Source organism: Lampris incognitus, chromosome 2 (assembly GCF_029633865.1).
Source record: "Lampris incognitus isolate fLamInc1 chromosome 2, fLamInc1.hap2, whole genome shotgun sequence".
NCBI lineage: Eukaryota > Metazoa > Chordata > Actinopteri > Lampriformes > Lampridae > Lampris > Lampris incognitus.
The window spans coordinates 103,663,187-103,686,972 of NC_079212.1; the positions used below are offsets into that span (position 1 = coordinate 103,663,187).

Sequence of the window (23,786 nt, forward strand, 5' to 3'; positions counted from 1 at the left end):
CACAGTATTATCTGAAAAATATCTTCCTACTGTTGCTTTAAGCTTGCAGAGCCCAGCTACTCATTCATATACTCAGCCATATTCATATAAACTTATAAAATGTTTGTACTGCTTGTAGGTTATTGCTTGATAAAACATGGATACAGTAATTGTGATAAAAAGAGCTAAAATTTCAACTTTTTTCTCGACCACTTATAATTAAACACACACACACACATAAGTAATTGCAAAATATTAATGTGCAGTAATTTTACGATGTATAACCTTGTCTGTGTGCCTTGAAAGTAGAGCTTTGTATCATGAGTAAAATTGGTAAGCTCTTTCATTGGTGCATTAATATTTACAATTAATGGTTATGTGGTCAGAAGCTATCATTTGTTGGCTATTTCACAACAGCCTCAAACAAGACATGACCCATCGGAGCCCTGGAGCAGGACTGTGTTTTGTAAAGAGGACACCACTGCACCTCCTGGTATCTGGCAATGCCTCCATTGACCGCAGCGTCAATGACACCGTTGAGCGTCATGCTGAGGAGATTGATGTTGCCATGCAGCTGTTTGTGTTGGTACTGGCCGATCAAGGTCCTCAACTCCTGGTTCTTATTTTCCACCACGTAGATAGCATTCTCCAAAGGACTCACCTCCACCTGGGAGGGGGGGTGGAGAACGAGAGAATGAGAAGACTACATAATTAAGAGAGTCGATTCTCCGTCTTGGAGTTGGTATTTTGGGAAGGAGGGTAGTGGAGTTGAGGAAGCAGAGAGGTCAGGACAAAGCTGTGAGGTGGTGAGGAACATAAATGGAGCAAGAGCCTGAGACATGATGAGAGGGAAGAGATCGGGGGAGAGAAGGAGGGCACAGGAGAGGGACAACAACAAGTGTCTGAGCAAGTAAAAGATGACTGGGAGATAAAATTGACTTTTACTTAAAGTACCCACCAACTCTCTCTTTTCAACCTCAAACCAGCGGGAAATGCCAGGTAGAGGGTGTGTGAGGATGAGGGTGGTCCTCTCTATCCAAAGGCTCTGGAAAACACAACAAGCACAATCCTATTAGATCCAAGCCAAAATAAGTACAAACACTAGTAGGAAGGTATTATTGAGTAAAATCTACAACTTTGTTCTTTTGGGAATAAATCAACTGAGCACAATCTTTGTGCAGTCTTTCTTTGTGGAGAACATTCACACTTGCCCAGTAAAACCAGTCTTATCCTGCTGGCCACAGAGCAGCTCCACTGGAAACAGTTCCAGGCTAAGTGCCTTGCTCAAGAGCAACTAGTTGTTTTGCTTGTTATTATATTATTTATTGCTTATGATTCATTTCCACCAGCCTTTCTCCCTTGGGAGGTCAAACTGATGAAAACTTCTGGTCATGAACCTGCTTCTTCACATCGTCTAGGTCACTGTAGCCTCCCAGGACACCAAGATGTTTACTTGACTTGAATTATACTGAGCAGAACTGCTCAAGTTATCATTTGAGCTCTTTTCAATTCAAACAATGACAACAACCATGACCTGTAAAGTCATGTATTCAGGCCAGCAGGGCTATTTCACTCTTCCTCTTTTCTTTCTGGCTTTCTGAAAAATAAAGCTCTAATATGAATTAGAAAAAAAACAAAACAAACAAAGACCTAATATAATTTAAAGCTAAAAAGTATACATACACTCACTGGCCACTTTATTAGGTACACCTTGCTAGTACCGGGTTGGACCCCCTTTTGCCTTCAGAACTGCCTTAATCCTTCGTGGCATAGATTCAACAAGGTACTGGAAACATTCCTCAGAGAGTTTGGTCCATATTGACATGATAGCATCACGCAGTTGCTGCAGATTTGTCGGCTGCACATCCATGATGCGAATCTCCCGGTCCACCACATCCCAAAGGTGCTCTATTGGATTGAGATCTGGTGACTGTGGAGGCCATTTGACTACAGTGAACTCATTGTCATGTTCAAGAAACCAGTCTGAGATGATTCGAGCTTTATGACATGGCGCGTTATCCTGCTGGAAGTAGCCATCAGAAGATGGGAACACTGTGGTCATAAAGGGATGGACATGGTCAGCAACAATACTCAGGTAGGCTGTGGCATTGACACGATGCTCAATTGGTACTAAGGGGCCCAAAGTGTGCCAAGAAAATATCCCCCCACACCATTACACCACCATCACCAGCCTGAACCGTTGATACAAGGCAGGATGGATCCATGCTTTCATGTTGTCGACGCCAAATTCTGACCCTATCATCCGAATGTTGCAGCAGAAATCAAGACTCATCAGACCAGGCAACATTTTTCCAATCTTCTATTGTCCAATTTTGGTGAGCCTGTGCAAATTGTAGCCTCAGTTTCCTGTTCTTAGCTGACAGGAGTGGCACCCGGTGTGGTCTTCTGCTGCTGTAGCCCATCTGCCTCAAGGTTCGACGTGTTGTGCGTTCAGAGATGCTCTTCTGCATACCTCGGTTGTAATGAGTGGTTATTTGAGTTACTGTTGCCTTTCTATCAGCTTGAACCAGTCTGGTCATTCTCCTCTGACCTCTGGCATCAACAAGGCATTTTCGCCCACAGAACTGCCGCTCACTGGATATTTTCTCTTTTTCGGACCATTCTCTGTAAACCCTAGAGATGGTTGTGCGTGAAAATCCCAGTAGATCAGCAGTTTCTGAAATACTCAGACCAGCCCGCCTGGCACCAACAACCATGCCACGTTCAAAGTCACTTAAATCACCTTTCTTCCCCATTCTGATGCTCGGTTTGAACTGCAGCAGATCGTCTTGACCATGTCTACATTCCTAAATGCATTGAGTTGCTGCCATGTGATTGGCTGATTAGAAATTTGCGTCAACTAGCAGTTGGACGGGTGTGCCTAATAAAGTGGCCGCTGAGTGTACATCAAAATTAAGAAATGAATGAAATACAAAAAAAATGACAGTAAAAAGCAAAAAAGAAAAACGGGTTTGAATCTGAGGCACTCGAAATAGTTTTTGTATGCTGTTAATATACTGTTGACTCCTCTTAGATGAATGGCTTCCTCTTTTGAGCAGGCGTAGGTGTAAACCCAGAGTCATTTTCCCAACTCACTTTAAACTCGTTGTCACGATCTTTGGGCCCCTTGTGGAAAGGCCGGTCATACCGGAACCGCCTGACGTTGTTGACCCGGTAGAAACTCTTGATGCGGTCGGGTACCCGGTCCATCTGAAGCACACTGACATTCTCTGGTACCGGAGTCACGGCGTAGATCTGGAGATCTGAGCAGAGGAGGGGTCAGGGGTCAAGGAACTAACTGAATAAAGACAGTTTGTAGACTCAGTTGTCTTTCTAAACTTAGGCTCCAACAGGAAGAAGAAAAACACAACTAAACCAGCGGTGTGCTGTGGGATGGCAACAGTCTTTCAACAACGAGACTGGGTTCAAGTTTCTGACCTGCTGAAGTGTCTCTAAGCAATCCATACTCGCTTCAAGTCATAAACAAATAATGTGTTTCTAGTGTTGTTATTTTGCTGCAGGCTTTTTGTCTCTCCAAAGGATACACTGTGCGTCACACTGTAAGATGGCCTCGTCTGGTTGGTTGGGGTGCTGCATGGCAATGGCTTGTGGGAATTCTCCAAGCATTCTTTGCTGGAAGGCCTCCAGCCTTTCATAGTCGTGGCCCCGACACACAAATTCCTTATTCTGAGGAAATTCAATAACAACAGCACCAAACAGGAGGGACAAAAATGCAACTTTAAAAACAAGCTGTGGTTATTTGTTTTATAAAGTAAGCACAAAGATATCAGTCAGAAACTGCGGCAATTGATAATATTTCCATCCATCCATTATCTGAACTGCTTATCCTGCTTTTATGGTCGCGGGGATGCTGAAGCCTATTCCAGCAGTTATTGGGCGGCAGGCAGGGAGACACACTGGACAGGCCGCCAGGCCATCACAGGGCCCACGCACACACACATACCCATTCATACCTTGGGACAATTTAGTACGGCCAATTCACCTGGTTTTCATGTCTTTGGACTGTGGGAGGAAACCGGAGCCCCCGGAGGAAACCCACGCAGACATGGGGAGAACATGCAAACTCCACACAGAGGATGACCCAGGATGACCCACCAAGGTTGGACTACCCCAGGGCTCAAACCCAGAACCTTCTTGCTGTGAGGCGACCGCGCTAACCACTGCGCCACCGTGCTGCCTTTTGATAATATTTATTTTACTAAATTATTTTTGGTCATGTCTGTAATTGTCAAGAGAATCAGCTTTTGTTTGAATCAGAAAATGGCAGACATACATAAGTGATATGGACCAGCACCGGTCTGTGCCAGGTCTGGGTGAACAACATTCAAAGATAACCCCAACTTTATTATTTTAACTTGTTTGAAGTTCCACACAGTTAAAGCTTGAACTATTATCCCCCCCCCTTTTTCTCCCCAATTGTATCCGGCCAATTACCCCACTCTTCCGAGCCGTCCTGGTCACTGCTCCACCCCCTCTGCCGATCCAGGGAAGGCTGCAGACTACCACATGCCTCCTCCGATACACGTGGAGTCGCCAGCCGCTTCTTTTCACCTGACAATGAGGAGTTTTGCCAGGGGGACATAGCGAGTGGGAGGATCACGCTATTCTCCCCAGTTCCCCCTCCCCCCTAAACAGGCTCCACGACCGACCAGAGGAGGTGCTAGTGCAGCGATCAGGACACACACCCACATCCGGCTTCCCACCCGCAGACATGGCCAACTGTGTCTGTAGGGATGCCTGACCAACGCGGCGGTAACATAGGGATTCGAACCAGCGATCCCCTTGTTGGTAGCCAATGGAATAGACTGCCATGCTACCCGGATGCCGAAGCTTGAACTATTTCTACATGTAAAGCCTACACTATTTCAAGATTATAATTTTAACATAGTTTAATTTGAGGGATCTTTTCCTTGACATCGTCTTTATTGTCTTGTTGAGGCAAACCCCCCTCATGTTATTATAAGACGACAGAAATTTTAGAAATCACTCTGAGGAAGAAGGGGAACTTCCTGCCGTAGAATCCCACTCTGAAGAATTCTGGTTCCAGTCTCTGCTGCTCCATGATGTTGTCGTAGTACGCTGCCTCCATTTTCTACACACATGTACACACGCACGCACGCACACACACACACACACAATCAAAAATGTATACACAGATGCACACAGCGCAAATGACAAGAATGTTAATGATTACGATGTAGACGATAATGAAATGATAATGAGGTTATCAAACTATTGGCTCTGTCTCTGTGCAGTTGATTATATGTCATAACAGGCTAATCTGACACAGATTCAAATTTGTACACGTTAAGATTAACTTTATCATAGGTTTATACGAATGCATTTTGGCACGACAATCTCCTAGTGTCTATGAAAGAGGATTTCTAGCTAGCTAACTACCAAGCATATATACACACAGCCGTGTGTATATACGTGTGTGTGTGTGTATATATATATATATATATATATATCTCACTTTGTCCATTAGCAAAACCTCAGTGAGAGAGTGATGTGACTCACCCGTATCCAACTGAGACTCTGGTAGTCATACAGAGATTCATACTGAAATGCCAGCTCTCTGCACAGAGGTATACCAAACTCCCAACACTGAAACACACAAACACACAATCATATACTGCAAGGCCAGGTCTCTACGCATAGGACTACCAAACCCCACATGTTGGAATACAAACACACGACATAATGTAACATGATGCTTGCTGGTTGATTAGTGTGTGACCCTGTATTTATGTCATGTTATTAAGGAGATAATTATATGTGTGTGTGTGTGTGTGTGTGTGTGTGTGTGTGTGTGTGTGCATCTGTACACTATGGCCTTACCTTGCCCTTGTTGAAGTAGTGTATGACCTTGCGGCAGAGACCTTCCTTGCGGTGCCATTCTGTCTGGGCAGGATAATGTAGGAACTCCCTGAGGGGCCTCTCCTCCCAGTGCAGCAGCTCCCAATATAACAGTAGCGTGAAAGCAGCCTCTGTGGAAGCAAATTCATATTCAAGGTGCTTTTGACCTAAAACTCAAGCCTGAACACAACAACAAGAGCCTATCAAAAAAGAAAATACTCCTGACAGCTAGCTTCTGATCATTAAGTGCTGAAGCCCTTCCTGCCATGAGCCTAAGCTAACATAAGCACACACATGCATGTCACACGCATAACCATGTGCATCACTCCTCATAAAGCAAGTAAGGGAGTCGAACCAAAATGTAGAAGCTGCAGAAGCCAGTTTTAACATGAATAATGGTTATCAGATGTACATAGCTCAATAGCTATTTCAAATACACCTTAAGCTATGCTGCACGTCATTGTAGCAGACATCTACTTCACTTACAGTGAAAGACCTGAAAATGCGAAAATATTTTTGTGGTTGGAATGTGTGTATGTTATATGTGCATGTGATAAGAAGTCCAATTTTCTCAGATGAATCTGGCCTGTGAAGACAGACTCCACTTCCTCCAAACTACTTCGGCAGAAGGCACAATCTCAGTTTTTCTTGGTTATTCCGAGTGGAAAACAGATGCCGTCAAGTTTTGGCAATTCAAAATGGATGAAGCACGAGTTTGCAGGTGTGACTGCAATTTGAGCGATTGTTGTTAATAAACCTAAAAAAAAAGTCTTTTGAGTAACTTGCACCCACTAGTGATTCAATGCACAAACTACAAAGTAGTTTTGCTGCTAGAGCCTCAAGTGGTTTGGTGCGCCCTGCCTCCTTACAGTCTTCTTGCATATCAGGTATGTCTGAAGCAAAGAAGCCTCTTTCACACTAAATGTGTCTTCATTAGCTTTAAATATGTGGCAATCAATAAAATAGATGTTTCGGCATCAAACCTTTGTTATGCTGCATGCAACTGCAGCATTGCGATATATACTGAAAGCACCAAGGAAGTACCACTTGCAGCAAACAAGCATCGCTATGATGCCAAACTTGGATAGTGTAGCTTTAATACTAAATTGCACAGCAGCAGTACACGTTAGCTTCATTGTAGTGCAGTTATTCCATGTTGTTGGCCTCTTGACTGAAGAATAGTGTGGACGTTTGTAAGGGACAGGGTGTAAACTGAATATATGCATATATGTTTGTGTGTGTGCGAGTACCTGTGTAGTTCTCAGCCTGTAGGTGCATATCACAGAGCTTGTGGATGTAACGGATGTACATCTCTTCCTTGTTTATCTCCGACTTGTAGAAGTTCTGAGGATATACCAAACAACACAAACACACTTTAAGCTCTGCATCTTAATGCCTCATTGCTCTCAAAACTGAAAATTTCCATGTATTTCAACTGTTGCTAAGGAGAAGAATACACCAAGTAACTGAAGCATCCATCCATCCATTATCTAAACTGCCCATCCTGCTCTCAGGGTCGCGGGGATGCTGGAGCCTATCCCGGCAGTCATTGGGTGGCAGGTGGGGAGACACCCTGGACAGGCCATCAAGCCATCACAAGGCCGACCCCCCCCACACACACACAAACACACACACCTAGGGACAATTTAGTACGGCCGATTCACCTGACCTACATGTCTTTGGACAGTGGGAGGAAACCCAGCAGACATGGGGAGAACATGTAAATTCCACACAGAGGACGACCTGGGATGACCCTCCAGGTTGGACTACCCCGGGGCTCGAACTCAGGACCTTCTTGCTCTGAGGCGACCGTGCTAGCCACCGTGCCACCTAACTGAAGCATAGGCTCCTTAATAGATACAACTTCATGTGACAACAATACGTGATCTGTTTTACCTGTGTGTTTGTACTGGAGTTTGTTCATCTTACAGTACACAACGTAGGAAAACAAGTAAAGACTAAACACATAGGGGTGAACTGGACTACACTCCTGCTGGCACATGATTATAGACCGCTATGCTACCTGGACGCCAGGGTGCATATTTCTTGACCTAATTTATTACCAAATCAGGTTATAGCATGCTGTGTTGGAAAATGCCCAGCTTTGGTATCATGACAGAAGACTTACCAAGAGGTTGACAGTGCATCCTATCTTTTTATTCTCTGTCTCATCTCCTTTCATGCAGTCCCTGAGGGCAAAAGGGGCAGAACACAAACAATGGTCAAAAACATCCTAACACACTGAATTGCTGTACATGGTTGACAGGCGTGTGAAAATTGAAATTTTAGGCACTGCAACTCTGTACTGGACACAGACTGACTCCACATAGATACAAAGTGTGTGTGTGTGTGTGTGTGTGTGTGTGTGTGTGTGTGTGTGTGTGTGTGTGTGTGTGTGTGTGTGAGAGAGAGAGACAGGGAGAGAAAGAGAGGAGGTAAAAGAGACTTTATCATGTATCACTTTACCTGTAGTCCAGCAGCCGCTCCATCAGCCGTGTGACGGAGGTAACAAAGGAGATCCCCGTCTCTCTCCATGTCTCCTGCTCTATCTTTTCCAGCAAGCTAAAGTCAATAAAAAAGTTATTAAGTTGGTTAATAGTGGTTAACATAAGGATTAAGTGTAAATTACCTTAATTATGCAAATTCACAGGTTGTGCTATCACATGAACCAAGGCTTCACACAATCTCCCATAGACTTGGCGAGTGTTATGATCCCTGGACCTATATGAAACCCATTCAAAACCCATACAAAAACAACCCCCGGGGTGTCCAGGTAGCATAGCGGTCTATTCCGTTGCCTACCAACATGAGGATTGCCGGTTCGAACCCCCGTGTTACCTCAGGCTTGGTTGGACGTCCCTACAGACACAAGGGGCCATGTCTGTGGATGGGAAGCCGGATGTGGGTATGTGTCCTGGTCGCTGCACTAGCGTCTCCTCTGGTTGGTCGGGGCGCCTGTTCGGGGGGGTATAGTTTGATCTTCCCACATGCTACATATCCCTGATGAAATTCCTCACTGTCAGGTGAAAAGAAGTGGCTGGTGACTCCACATGTATCGGAGGAGGCATGTGGTAGTCTGCAGCCCTCCCCAGATCAGCAGAGGGGGTGGAGCAGCGACCGGGGCGGCTCGGAAGAGTGGGGTAATTGTCCAAGTACAACAGGAAAAAAAAAGAACCCCCCCCCCAAAAAAAAGCTTGCCAATCTACCTCCTACCGATTAAAAAGTTGATTTTTGAAGGTACAGAGGTTTTATTTCACAATTGAAAAACGTTGGTATCTACTGTCGCAGAACTCCATAGGAAGACAAGATAGTGAGAGGCACTTGGAAGAGGGAGAGCAACTCAAATTTAAGAGTTGAACAGCTCTGAAACAATTGCTTTCCTTTGTCATTTCTATATGGAACTGTTGATAACAGCGATGTGTAAAATATCTCAGCAAGAATATAAATAACATTTAACTCATCAGCTAGGATGGGTTAAAAGCAGAGTGAAATTTCCCTACGGGGATCAATAAAATATAGCAAAATAAAAATAATAATAAAAAAAAACGAGGCATTCAGCCACTGACAGTCATAGATAAAAGGGGGCATGCATTTCAATAACACTGAATGAATGACATCAAACATATTTACATATGATTTGAAAATGTTGGCTTCAAAAGATTGGTTTGCGCTGCAAGTTAAAATCAATGGCCGATAGACTGACCTGCAATTAGATTCATTCGCATTGTTTTATAATTTCATCAATCCAGAATTTGACATGAATTTAATTATCTTAAATAAATGAAAAGCTCATTTTATCATGCTTATTGATGCAGCTTTTATCAAAGGATCTTTTAACTTGAGTTTCCCTTGTGAACGCAGCTAATTGAGGATGAATGGTAATTAACTTTGGCTAACGTTTATGAGCCTTGGACCAGAGAGTCAAACCACGCATTTCACTTTCACCTGGTCCCAGAACGACTCACCGGCCCAACTGCCACCCGAACCACAGACGCCCTCATGTTGTTAAAATTATCTTTTTGTTCAAATGTTGCTCACTAGTGCCTGTGTAGCACGTTGGCTGCTTCTGTGGACAACTTGCAATGTTTTCTTGCACACAGATGTTTCCCTCACAATAAGTGGGTTTGTGTTTTGTAAAGTATCTATTATTGTTAGGCATCTTGCATTAGGCTCCCGAACACTCATATAGTTGAAGAGCACACACAAAAACTAACACTGACATACACACTGGCCGCATTTGTCCTTGTTCCCCTTGTTCTTTGTCTTGCTTTCATTATTTCATTTGCTTTCATTTGTCTCTATCTGGTGTTTCTCCTTTTGGTTTTATGCCAAGTACTCACAAACAAACCTAGTGATCTAAAAGTGTTTTCTGAACACATCTGACTTGAATGCCCCCTCACACAGTCCTTGCTCCTTGTGAGGGGAATCTTACCTGGGGTACGGCCCAAAGAGCTGGGTTCTAATCCCGCAGCAGGTAGTAAAGCAAAGCAAAACAGCAGCCGTGTTAGAGCACAGCGACAAAAAAGAAACGTGTTATGCTGGGTTATCACAGGAAGAAAAAGACTAAACACTATCACAACAGCATCAGGTGACAGGGGTTAAGACAGACAGAAAGAAACCCACACAACATTATGATAATTGTGTATGCATGCATGCATATGCCCACATTTGTGTGCATGTGTGTATTGTATGTGTGTGTATTGTAAGTATGAGGGACTGCATCTATGCATAGGTATGTATTCATGTGTGTGTCCCCACATCCTGACACGTGTTGTGTGCACGCGTGGGTGTCCTGCACCATGGTATGTGCTTGTATGTGTCCCCTTATTTTTAAGTGTATGTGTTTGCTTGCAAAAGTGTGCTTTGTGAAAGAGATGTGTGTAGGGATGTGTACATGAATGTGTGCACTGGGTGTAAGAGAGTTCTTGTGTATACATTTGTGTACTGTTTATCTTAAGAGCTAGAACTAATGTGTGTATGTGTGTGTGTGTATAGAGAGAGACAGAGAGCCTGTGTGTGTGTGTGTTTCTCACAGCAGACTGAAGAGTTCTCTGTAGTTCTCGTCTCCTTTCCCTTCAGACACCAAACTGTCCAATTTATCAATAAGTTCAGCTTCCACCTATTCACAATGACATGCAAATACCAACACAAACAAACACACACCGTTTGTCTCAATGATCAGCATTTGGCGTTTCTCTAGTTATTTAACTTCCATTTTATTTTTCAGAATAAAGGTATGGTTGTGTACCTGTTTGAAGTTTCCGTTCTTGCGTTGCTCCCAGTCCATCATGTCATGGAAGATGGGGATCATAATGTTGCGTACTTCTGCCTGTGGTACCAGAGTCACTCCCAGGAATGGACCAATCATACCAGGAATGAAATGTATTTTATTCTCACCTAAAACCATGAATTGTTCATGAATGAATGACAGAATGAGTGAGTGAATTAATTAATGAATCAATCAATCAATCAATTACATCAAGGGTGAAATAACCAAGTACTCGGATTCTGATTTTTTTTTTTATTTCTGATTTTTCCCTTTTTTCTCCCAATTCAGTGGCCAATCGATCCCTATTTTAATTCAAACACCCACCCTCGTACTGCATGCGTTCGCCAACTGCGTCTCTCCGGCCGGCAGTCTCGAAGGAGACCGCCTCCCCACTTTCGTGACAAGGCGACTCCAGGCCGAATCACTGCTTTTTCCGACACACACAGAGACGCATTCACGTGACGAACACAAGCCGACTCCGCCCCCCTCCCGAAGACAGCGTTGCCAATGATTGCTGCTTCATCGAGTCCGGCCATAGTCGGATGATTCTGATTTTTTTTCCTGGAAATATGACTTTAAGATGTCAGATTGCAATTCATAATAGAATGGAAAATATGAACTGTAAGCACTGATTTAAATCAGATAAATGGGTTAAATAAATGGGGATGAATCAATTAATTTATTATTTCATTTATTTGGGGATAAGTATGAAACACCTGGGGCATAAAAATAATATATTGATAATATTATTTTGCAGAGACGTAAACCCAAAATTGAATAGAATTAAAGAGGATGTGTGAACAAATTCTACAAAGTATTGACGTTGTTAAGGTATTGACCTCTTTAATCCACTAGATGTCAGTATTTCTTTGGCTGCCAAGTAGCCAGTGACTTAATTTTACGAGATGATATGGGTGTAAAAATGAACCCCTTGCTTCAATGTTTTCACCAATCTGTTATTATGGTGACTTTGTACGAAGTTATCTCATATTAATGGTAAAAAGTGCAGATTACAGGCCATCAGGGGGCCTTTATTTATGAAAAAAGTGAAGATGTGAGCAAAGGGGACTCCTGAAACCTTCTGTCCTGCTCCCACCGTAAACACAGAGATAATTTACCATGCTAGAAAAGTGCCGTCTTCCCAACTGATGCAAGTGTTTCCCACTGTTTCCCATTCTTACCCAGGTTTTGCCACATGCTGAAGAGTTCATAAGCCATCATCACTCTCATGTCACCATACCTGCGGAGGCGCACACGGAAACAGGAATGATCCAATATGCTGACAGACAAATATTAGCTCACCTCGATACAGGTTATTAACATAGGCTTTCATTGCATTTCATATGGTGGACACCATACCAAGGCAGTTGATTTATGAGGACAATTAGACAATAGTTTTGATAATATTGCTGTGTTGTATTACGATATAAGAACAAGGACTGATCCTCAGTATTATGGTGCTGGTGGTAGAAATCTGGGTTTCATCTGGATTTCAGTAAAGTAAGGGCTACCTGATGGGCTAAATTTGGTCTCATTTACTGATCAACTTTAACATAGGCCACTAAGCAACATAGGGACCTAAACCTAGTAGTTTCCATGCCATGCTCTTCCCAAGTAGTACTCAATCAGCTCTAGGACCAAAGTAAAGCTGGTTTTCTATTTTGCGAGTAGATTATTATGTTGGCCTTGCTAAGATTTTAATTGGAAGCGATGAAGAAGGACAGGATTAGGAACGATTATATTAGAGGGACAGCTCAGGTTGGACAGTTTGGACACAAAGCAAGAGAGATTGAGATGGCTTGCACATGTGTGGAGGAGAGATGCTGGGTATATTGGGAGAAGGATGCTGATTATGATGCAGAGGACAGGAAGAGATGGAAACGGATGATCCACTGTGGTGACCCCAGATGGGAGCGGCTGAAAGTAGTAGTAGTAGTATCATTATGTTCACCTGTAGTGTCAGGTCTAAAAAAAAAACCCATAATAGATGGCTGGAGTATCTGACACAACAAATAGTTCAGAATATTCTCCTCACCATCTGACATGATCCTAAGTGCTACCTCAGCTGCAAGATGATTGATGCCACATAAGTCAAACAGGGTGTAGCACTTTGTAAAATACAGATGACGACCTCCGACTCTTTGGTTTAAACTATGGTTAACACCTTATCACACACCCCCCCCCCGTCATAAAAGATTCATTACACGTCTCTAAGTTATTACTAGGAAGCTTACAATTGCTCAGTGTACTATGATCACATAATAGATAAGGCTCATAAATAATGACTTCTTCATCTATTTTTATTTCTAAGTGTTATACTATGCACGGGTACTTCTGTTTGACGTTTTGTTGACCTTAAAGTAAAAGGGTCACTAATTTTATTTTATTAATGTTAATAACAGTTTATAAATTACTTGTTGCACAATGGGACCTTATCTATAGTTACATCTGAATCTTGAATCAAGCACAAGTCATTAAGGTTAATTAATGCACTGCATATTAATTCCTGATTGAGTGGCCCAATGTTCTGCAAAACCTGATATCAGCATGAATGTGAATTAAACTGAACTGAGCTTAAAGATTTAACATGTGTACATCAAAGTGCTTAGGTTGCTACAATGGGCCAAAATAATCCAACCCAACAAAAACAAGAGCCTGAGCCACAAAACCAGAAAAGAGAATAAAACTGTGCTCATGCATGTGGACTTTTGATATTGCCTTCCTTATCAGAATCAGCTGCCCAGTGATCTTTAATCATTCAGTTAGGTCTTCAAACGCCTCATCAGTCAGGATAGTATGTCTTCATAAAGAGGTCAGATGTTCCACCAACAATGTAGGTTAGTCACAGTGGGAGCTCTGCACACAAGCACAGAGCAACACTAGCAAGTAAGCTTTTCATCATGTATGCTTTAACATGGGGGTTATTGGGATTTGAATGAGCAAAGCAGCTGAGTTGTTTTGTATGTGCAGTTACATGGCATACATATTACATCATCAGGAATCAGGGACATTTATTTGTCATTTCATTCCATGCACCTGCAGACATGAAATGAAATGAAATATAATTTCCCCCAGCCAACAGCAGTACAGCACAAAGACAAAAACATATATCCAAACAATAAGAACACATCAAAGAAGGTTGAATCAGTTCATCTGGATACAACGTTGACAGATACGTTTCATCACTCAACTACACTCACCGGCCACTTTATTAGGCACACCTGTCCAACTGCTCGTTAACGCAAATTTCTAATCAGCCAATCACATGGCAGCAACTCAATGCATTTAGGCATGTAGACATGGTCAAGACGATCTGCTGCAGTTCAAACCGAGCATCAGAATGAGGAAGAAAGGTGATTTAAGTGACTTTGAACGTGGCATGGTTGTTGGTGCCAGACGGGCTGGTCTGAGTATTTTAGAAACTGCTGATCTACTGGGATTTTCACGCACAACCATCTCTAGGGTTTACAGAGAATGGTCCGAAAAAGAGAAAATATCCAGTGAGCGGCAGTTCTGTGGGCGAAAATGCCTTGTTGATGCCAGAGGTCATAGGAGAATGGCCGGACTGGTTCGAGCTGATAGAAAGGCAACAGTAACTCAAATAACCACGAGGTATGCAGAAGAGCATCTCTGAACGCACAACACGTCGAACCTTGAGGCAGATGGACTACAGCAGCAGAAGACCACACCGGGTGCCACTCCTGTCAGCTAAGAACAGGAAACTGAGGCTACAATTCGCACAGGCTCACCAAAATTGGACAATAGAAGATTGGAAAAATGTTGCCTGGTCTGATGAGTCTCGATTTCTGCTGCGACATTCGGATGGTAGGGTCAGAATTTGGCGTCAACAACATGAAAGAATGGATCCATCCTGCCTTGTATCAACGGTTCAGGCTGGTGGTGGTGTAATGGTGTGGGGGATATTTTCTTGGCACACTTTGGGCCCCTTAGTACCAATTGATCATCGTGTCAATGCCACAGCCTACCTGAGTATTGTTGCTGACCATGTCCATCCCTTTATGACCACAGTGTTCCCATCTTCTGATGGCTACTTCCAGCAGGATAACGCGCCATGTCATAAAGCTCGAATCATCTCAGACTGGTTTCTTGAACATGACAAAGAGTTCACTGTACTCAAATGGCCTCCACAGTCACCAGATCTCAATCCAATAGAGCATCTTTGGGATGTGGTGGACCGGGAGATTCACATCATGGATGTGCAGCCGACAAATCTGCAGCAGCTGCGTGATACTATCATGTCAATATGGACCAAACTCTCTGAGGAATGTTTCCAGTACCTTGTTGAATCTATGCCACGAAGGATTAAGGCAGTTCTGAAGGCAAAAGGGGGTCCAACCCGGTACTAGCAAGGTGTACCTAATAAAGTGGCCAGTGAGTGTAAGTGACATCTTAGTTGAGTGTTGAAACGTTTATCTGTCAATAAACATTGTATCCAGATGAACTGATTCAACCTTCTTTGAGTTTCTTAACTGGATTATTGAGCATGCATTAAGACTACAAAACACATAAATCCAACATATCAACAAAAAAAAATCACTTTCCAAGAGAACGAACCCCAGGATGACTGTTTTAACTGCCAGTCTGCATAGGCTAGCAGCAGAGGTGGAAAGTAACGAAATACATTTACTCAAGTTACTGTATTGAATACTTTTTTTGTGTATTTTGTATTTTTTAAGTACAATTTAAAATCGGTATTTTGTATTTTACTTGAGTACGTTTTGACTCAAGTATTGTACTTAGTTACTTTATAAATCCTATCCGTTACTGAGTAAAAATAACAATTCAACCTACAGGGGAAAAATAGGCGCCAGCACCATAGACAGTAAACCAATGGCCAGAACCAACAGTGACAAATGATGATGTGATTAGCACTGGCGCGTGAACATAGAGGGCACGTGTGGACAAGCTAGGTTAGTGGGCACGAAGTTTTTAGTGCTAGAATGGAGGTCGACAAAGCAGGCACGGCCAGCGGCCAGCGGTCCAGAAGACCCGGACCTAGAAATAATAGATGAAGCTCAAGCTGAAACATCGAAGTCTGTAGAACTAGATGCAGAAAAAAATCCTTGGCCACATTTGGAAGATTTCTTTTTGTTCAAGCGTAGGAAAGGTAACAGCATCATCATGCAGTGCAAGATGTGCCTCCCAGCAGTGAAGTACCTGTCTGCTTTCAACAACTCCACTTCAAATCTGCAGAAGCATGTTTTGGTAAGTATTTCTGCTGTCTCATTAGTAGTTTTATTTAATATAGCCAACCCAGGCTCACCCCATTTCGTGGGCATTTTTATGCTAGCACCTGCAACCATTGACAGTAGAAGAAACCCACAGCTAGCCAGCACATTCTAATTAGCTGCTATGCTAACATAATCAAACGTGACACATCATTAAGTACCAAATGAACTCGCTCCAGCCGACAATCCGCATGTTTATCGTACTTCAAACAGATACAAAACGCGTAATGTATATTTGCAGTCTGTTTAAGTCTTTAGAACATTGGCTAAATTTGCATAACAGCTAGCCCCTGGTACTTGAGTGTGTAAAGGCTAGCTGTTAGTTGCTAGTAGTCTTGAGTGGACTCGGGGAAATTAGCCTTGGTTAAGAGGGTCCCACACCTTTGATGTCCTTGCAGGGGCACTTGACGACATACACTGTCAGTATAGAATTAGGGGCAAAGTGGTGAGAACCACAACAGATAGTGGCTCAAACTTCGTTAAAGCTTTTAGTGTCTTCGGAGAACAGAGCCAGTCTGAGGATGCAGAATCAGATGCTGAGTCGGACAGAGATTCAATTGATGATGAGCCCACAGCCAACTACCTGGACACATTCAGCATCCTGGAGCAAGATAATGGCCTGGAGTACCAACTTCCTACACACCAAAGGTGTGCATGCCATCTTCTCAACTTAGTTGCCATAACAGATGCTGAGATAGCAGAAAAGAAGATGGACACATACAAGAGACTATCACGTGCAGCCTTTGGGAAATGTCAAGCCATGTGGAACAATACAGGTCGTTCATACATGGCAGCAGAAGTTGTGGAAGATCATTGCCGACTCCAGCTCATCCGACCAAATCAAACGCGGTGGAATTCAACATTCATGGCTGTGGAGAGAATCATACGGATCATACAAGAGAAAGGGGAGGAGGCAATCAGGAATATTTGTGAAGAATTCAAATTGAAAACGTAAGTTTTAATTTGCACTTCAACAGTATGAAAGTGTGAATGTGTGTTTACATACTTGAAACTTAACTTTTCCTGCTTGATTTCCTAACAATTGTTTGTATTCTATTTATGCCAGGCTGACTCAAGCAGAAATTGCTTTCCTGACTGATTACTGCTCGGTGATGAAACCTCTGGTAAAGGCCTTGAACATACTTCAGTCAGAGACCAACACACACTTAGGGTGGCTTCTTCCAGTGATATGTCAGCTACAAGCAAAACTCAAAAGGCAGGAGACCTCATCCAAGATGTGTCTACCACTCATCAAAGCCATTCAGGATGGTGTCCAAAAGCGTTTTGGTGTGATGATGATGGACCCAGAACTGATTGCGGCAGCAATACTTCTACCGAAGTTCAAGACCACCTGGACAGAGAGGCCTGATGTCATAGAAACAGGTATGATTGCATCTTATAATAAACTGCTTTTCAACAGTTTATTGGAGATCTACTTTGTTTTATACTCAATACAATGCGGTCAGTGCTATAAGGCATTATGCATTATGGTGCACTCTTGGTAAATTAATCAAGTCTTAATTGTCAGAAATGTGTTGTTTGTCACTCGACAGGTCTGGCTTATGTCAGACAACACCTTGACCAGATGGCAGAGGTGGAAGTGGAGCAAGTTGGACAACATTCCTCAGATGAAGAGGATTTCTTCTCCTCAATGAAGTCCAGAAGGTCAGAAGGTACAGGGGAGTTTGAAGGGTACCTAGCCTGTATCCCAAACGATATGGATCTGCTAAACTCCTTTCCAAATTTAAAAAAAACTCTCTCTGAAACTCAACACTGGCCTGCCTGCTTCAGCTGCCTGCGAGCGGCTTTTCAGTTGTGCTGGATTACTGTTCACTGCAAAGCGAGCAAGGATGAGCTCAACTAACTTTGAAAATCAGCTGCTGCTTAAACTGAACAAGAAGTTTGTAGACTAGGTTATAGGTGATTTAGGGTGTCACAAAACTAGTGGCCTTGATTTGCAATATTCCTCTCTGGAATATTGCTGCTCTTTTATGTTAGTTCCTTTAATTTTGTAACACTTGTGAGCGTCATCATGTGGACATTACTTTGTAGTTTGTACCTCTCTGAGAGAGAGAGACAGAGAGAGAAAGTAGGCGTGCACAAGCCTGTTTAATGTTTTTACCACTAAATGGATGAGCTCAATTAACTTTGAAAATCAGCAGCTGCTTAAACTGAACAAGAAGTTTGTAGACTAGGTTACAGGTGATTCAGGGTGTCACAAAACTAGCGGCCTTGATTTGCAGTATAACAGCTGTTGCTGTTGGTGTTGACATGTATGTTGTTGTAATTACACTTACATTTGTGTAGGTATTCTTTGTTGTTATCGCACTTACACACACATGCCCTCTATAGCGCTCTTGCAGCTGTGGAGATGGCATTACCACATTCTCATTCTTTGACGGTTAACAAACACACACACACACACACACACACACACACACACACACACACACACACACACACACACACAAGCATGTCTCCTCTGGAATATTGCTGCTCCTTTACGTCAGTTTGACTTTGTAGCAACACTTATGAGCGTCATCATGTGGGCATTACTTTGTACTTTTTACCTGTGTGTGAGAGAGAGAGAGAGAGAGGGTGAGAGGGAGAGAGGGAGAGTGTGTGCATGTGAGAGAGAGCGTGAGAGAGAGAAAACGTGAGAGTAAGCATGTTTAATGTTGTACCACTAAATGGATGAGCTCAACTAACTTTGAAAATCAGCAGCTGCTTAAACTGAACAAGAAGTTTGTAGACTAGGTTACAGGTGATTCAGGGTGTCACAAAACTAGCGGCCTTGATTTGCAGTATAACAGCTGTTGCTGTTGGTGTTGACATGTATGTTGTTGTAATTACACTTACATTTGTGTAGGTATTCTTTGTTGTTATCGCACTTACACACACATGCCCTCTATAGCGCTCTTGCAGCTGTGGAGATGGCATTAACACATTCTCATTCTTTGACGGTTAACAAACACACACACACACACACACACACACACACACACACACACACACACACACACACACACACACACACACACACACAAGCATGTCTCCACTGGAATATTGCTGCTCCTTTACGTCAGTTTGACTTTGTAGCAACACTTATGAGCGTCATCATGTGGGCATTACTTTGTACTTTTTACCTGTGTGTGAGAGAGAGAGAGAGAGAGGGTGAGAGGGAGAGAGAGGGAGAGTGTGTGCATGTGAGAGAGAGCGTGAGAGAGAGAAAACGTGAGAGTAAGCATGTTTAATGTTGTACCACTAAATGGATGAGCTCAACTAACTTGAAGATGCTACTTAAACTGAACAAGAAGTTCAGTTGTTGTGAAGTTATTGTTATTGCGCTTACATTTGTTACACTTGTTCTTTAATTTAAAACAAAATAGTTATGGATTTCTGACCCCTTGTCCTATTTTTACTACCCTCACACCCCACACAAAGAAAGTAACTAAGTAACTTTTACTTAAAGTACATTTCAAATGAACTACTTTTTACTTTTACTTGAGTACATTTTCAGATGAGTACTTTTACTTCTACTTGAGTAATATTTCATCAAAGTATTGGTACTTTTACTTGAGTACAATATTTTTGTACTTTTTCCACCTCTGGCTAGCAGTTAGCTTAGCCTGCCCCGCTTCCGCGTCCTGTCAGACTGCCTTCAGTGTTTCCTCTTCTATCGCAGCTCCAGGCAGGGCAATGGTCCCTGGGCCCACCGGACACAGCAGACCAAGCTCTCCCAGCCAGACACCTTTGACACACCTCCCCGCACTCCGCACGACAACAACAAAAACAGTCAATGCTAGGCAAGGCTGCCACCAGACCGCCCTTGGTTTTATTCGAACTGCCAGTCTGCATTGGCTAGCAGTTATCTTAGCCTGACCCGCTTCCGCGTCCTGTCAAACCAGCCTTGGTGTTTCCTCTTCGGGCACAGCTCCAGGCAGGGCCGTGGTCCCTTGTCCCACAGGACGCAGCAGACCAGGCTCCCCCAGCCGATCCAGCGCCAGCTCTCCCAGCCATCAAACGAACACAAACTTGGATGCAGACGTGGCCAAAGACATGGCATAGACAGGACTAGGTGAGGCCACCACAAATGTAAGTTTGCACCGCCATCTTCCCACACCGGTACTGGGTAAAGCTGCTGTAAACGTGAATTTGCGCCGCCATCTTCGTGAATCATGAATCATCATTCGTGAATCATCATGACACATATAAAGTCATAATCTTGTATGCCATAGCAACATTAGAAAAAATAAACTTGCAGTTGAATGTTGGAGAGAAAAATAGATGTTTGCCCAACTATTACTACTACTACTCTTGGCTGCTCCTGTTAGGGGTCGCCACAGCAGATCATACATTTCCATTTCTTCCTGTCCTTGTGTCCCAAAAAAAAAAAAATTGTGGACGCTAGTGCTGTGAGGGACCAAGGCCCCACTCACATCTGGCTATTTTCTTTTTTCTTTTTTTTACTTGTATACATTTTATATCCAATTGAAACTGATCCATGTTAAAATTACACCTATACCTGATGTTTTATATATATTTATATATCTATCTATCTATCTATCTATCTATCTATCTATCTATCTATCTATATATATATATATATATATATATATATATATATATACTGTACACACACACACACACAACACACACACACACACACATACATACACATATACACACACGCACACACACACACAAACACAAAAGTGTTGGCTGGTCATTCTTGTAAGCTAAACCAGGAAGTAGCTCAGCATTGTGATCGGCTATTGATGATATTCGACATTTAGAGTAATAACTTTTAGCTTGCACTTTCGCGTTCACTTCCATACACGTAGTTGTGAATAATTGGGTTAAACTGGACTTGTTGAAATGTCTTCTGCTCATCTTCCATTGCCCCATAAGACAGTGTTGTAAAGCTGTACATACATTTACAGCATTAGATTACTGCTCCTTCCTCTTTTGACAAAAATTGCCCAAAAAAATTATATGGCACAGTCATATGGCGACATGGTACAGCTGAGTTTTTTTTATTTTTTTTCCATGCCAGGGAGTTGAAGAGAGACCCAAAGACAGAGGTTTTCCTGGGGTTAAGAAGGGTTTTTGAAGGACTGCCTAAGTGGGTCATCAGGTTTGTACAACTTGACTTGAAAGAAGAAAAAGAGCTTTCAGCTTCCTTCTAGACTGTGACTGCAGACAGACAAGGCTAAGTGTAGTTACATGAACAATGGTAGCAGCCGCATTTATGTCGACAAATGTATGTGTTTCTGCGTGTGTGTGTGCATGCTAGTGTGTGTATGTGTGTGCTTCTACTTACTTGTCTAAGACCTTCTTTCTCTTGACAGGGCTGAGAGTCTCCAGCTGCAAACTGGGCTGGTTGATATACAACACTGTCAGACTGAAGTATGAGTTCCACACCTGAACACACACACACACACACACACACACACACACACACACACACACACACACACACACACACACACACACACACACACACACACACACGGACAGACACATACACACACAGACACAAAAACACACTGACACAACCACAGACACACACATGGACACACAGACACACACAGACAAACACACACACACAGATGGACACACACATGGAGACACACACAGACACACACGGACACACACAACCACACACATGCATGGACACACAGACACACACACACACATGGACACACATACACACACACACACACACACAGACAGACACACACATGAGGACACACACACACACAGACACATAGATACACACAGAGACACACACACACAAACACACACAGACACAAACATCATTCATGTGTCATCATGTCATCATTCATGAATCAGTACCATTACAGTGTAACCATCTTTGATAGCTTCCTTGTAATAAATATTTCTTTCTCTTTCTCTCAAATGGCTTTGAGTCTTCAAACACCAAGCTTTTCTGGAAGCTTCCCTTTTAACTTGTGGGTCATTATAACTCAATGCTCTGATGCTTCACTTCTCATGATTCATGAATGCCCTTCAAACCGCTCGATGGTGTTTTAAGCCCCCAATGTACTCTTCAAGGCAGCACTGCATGGAAGGCACTCCCCGCCCCCTACAGTTTCAGCCAATCACAGCACTGGTGCTAGATTTCAACTTTCCCCCTCCTTCTGCAGTGAAGGAGTTCGACTCAAACAAATGTCAATCTTAAAAGTGCAGTGTTTGACGTAAATATCCTTTTAAACGAAAGTTTGACTCGTGTACATTCACAAAAAGTCCCTGGATTGCATTTTGGTGACAGTTTTGCTTTAACTTACTTAGCTGCTATGTCTAGATGTCTTACAACTTATCTAGCAACAACTGGATGCCTAAAGGAGTTTTGGAAAGACACCCACTCAACCATGCCTTTGTGCAGCTCACTTAAAACTAGGTTGTCTCATAGTTGTTTAAATAAGCAGACTGGGAGACATAGGCTAATGCCTAACTACATAGCAATAGCACTACTCAGTCGCTCTCATAACCACCCAAAAAATGAATTGGCTGCCTGGAACTTAGCTAGCGCTAACTGTAACTGCTAGCCCATTACTAAATAAACTCTGTCCTGCACGGATATGTTTAAAAGTAGTACATGCCAACATAAACTGAATGCTCACCACTGCCAGCTATTTGAACAGATTGATTGCATTTGAGCTAACGTTGGCTTAAAATAGTTTGCTAAAATATACCATTGCAATCTGTTTACAGTTAGCTAGCTAGTTGAGGTGTCCATTCAGCACAGAAAATCCCTAGCAGCTAGTGTTGGCTATATTTCAAAGCATAGGTCATTTAAAAAAAAACATTTTGATTGGATGAAACTGTTGGGGGCGGGGAGTGCCTTCCATGCAGTGCTGCCTGGAAGAGTACGTTGGGGGCTTAAAACACCATCGAGACTTCAAACCCTTTCTTTCCCCTTTTAAACAAGGCATGCTCCAGAGCCAACCGTCACCATTTCCCCCATTGCTTTTTTAGCATTATTTGGCTAAAACTGAAATGCTTTTACACACTAGACACTCAGAAGTGAATTCTTCATATACCTTTTAATGGATAGAGAAACGTGGTAACATTGCCACTGAGAGGTGGCAAACTCAATACCTATGCTTGAAATACTCATGGTACTATGACGGTATTTGGAAAACACTGCTCATCACTTGGTTTATCTTAGATCTCTTTCACCAAAATTAAGACCAGGTCAACAGTCGACTTGCAAATCTCAGTCATAGATGAGGCTCCGCCGCACAGAGAACAATGGTAGATGAGGACACAACAGGCCATTTCTTTAAAATATGCAAACACTTCAAAACCATCAGAGTTAAAACTAGTTAAATTACTAAAAGATATCAAATGCAAAAGCCTTCTTTCCCCCCCTTTTTTTTCTC

At 42.8% G+C, this 23,786-nt stretch overlaps 1 protein-coding gene across 1 annotated transcript in view; it reads right to left on the reverse strand.

The window, feature by feature from the left end:
- The window catches only part of LOC130131340 (dedicator of cytokinesis protein 3-like), a 287,178-nt gene that overhangs the window by 21,572 nt on the left and 241,820 nt on the right, over positions 1-23,786 (reverse strand). The window contains exons 31-45 of the mRNA XM_056301001.1: positions 21,701-21,801; positions 12,310-12,368; positions 11,108-11,256; positions 10,893-10,978; positions 10,292-10,318; positions 8,326-8,421; positions 7,988-8,048; positions 7,110-7,203; positions 5,842-5,990; positions 5,521-5,607; positions 4,988-5,092; positions 3,525-3,666; positions 3,076-3,242; positions 938-1,024; positions 467-646 (exon numbers count right to left, since the gene is read on the reverse strand). Coding sequence (XP_056156976.1) covers positions 467-646; positions 938-1,024; positions 3,076-3,242; positions 3,525-3,666; positions 4,988-5,092; positions 5,521-5,607; positions 5,842-5,990; positions 7,110-7,203; positions 7,988-8,048; positions 8,326-8,421; positions 10,292-10,318; positions 10,893-10,978; positions 11,108-11,256; positions 12,310-12,368; positions 21,701-21,801 — 1,590 coding nt within the window. The remainder of the gene's footprint in view (positions 1-466; positions 647-937; positions 1,025-3,075; positions 3,243-3,524; positions 3,667-4,987; positions 5,093-5,520; positions 5,608-5,841; positions 5,991-7,109; positions 7,204-7,987; positions 8,049-8,325; positions 8,422-10,291; positions 10,319-10,892; positions 10,979-11,107; positions 11,257-12,309; positions 12,369-21,700; positions 21,802-23,786) is intronic.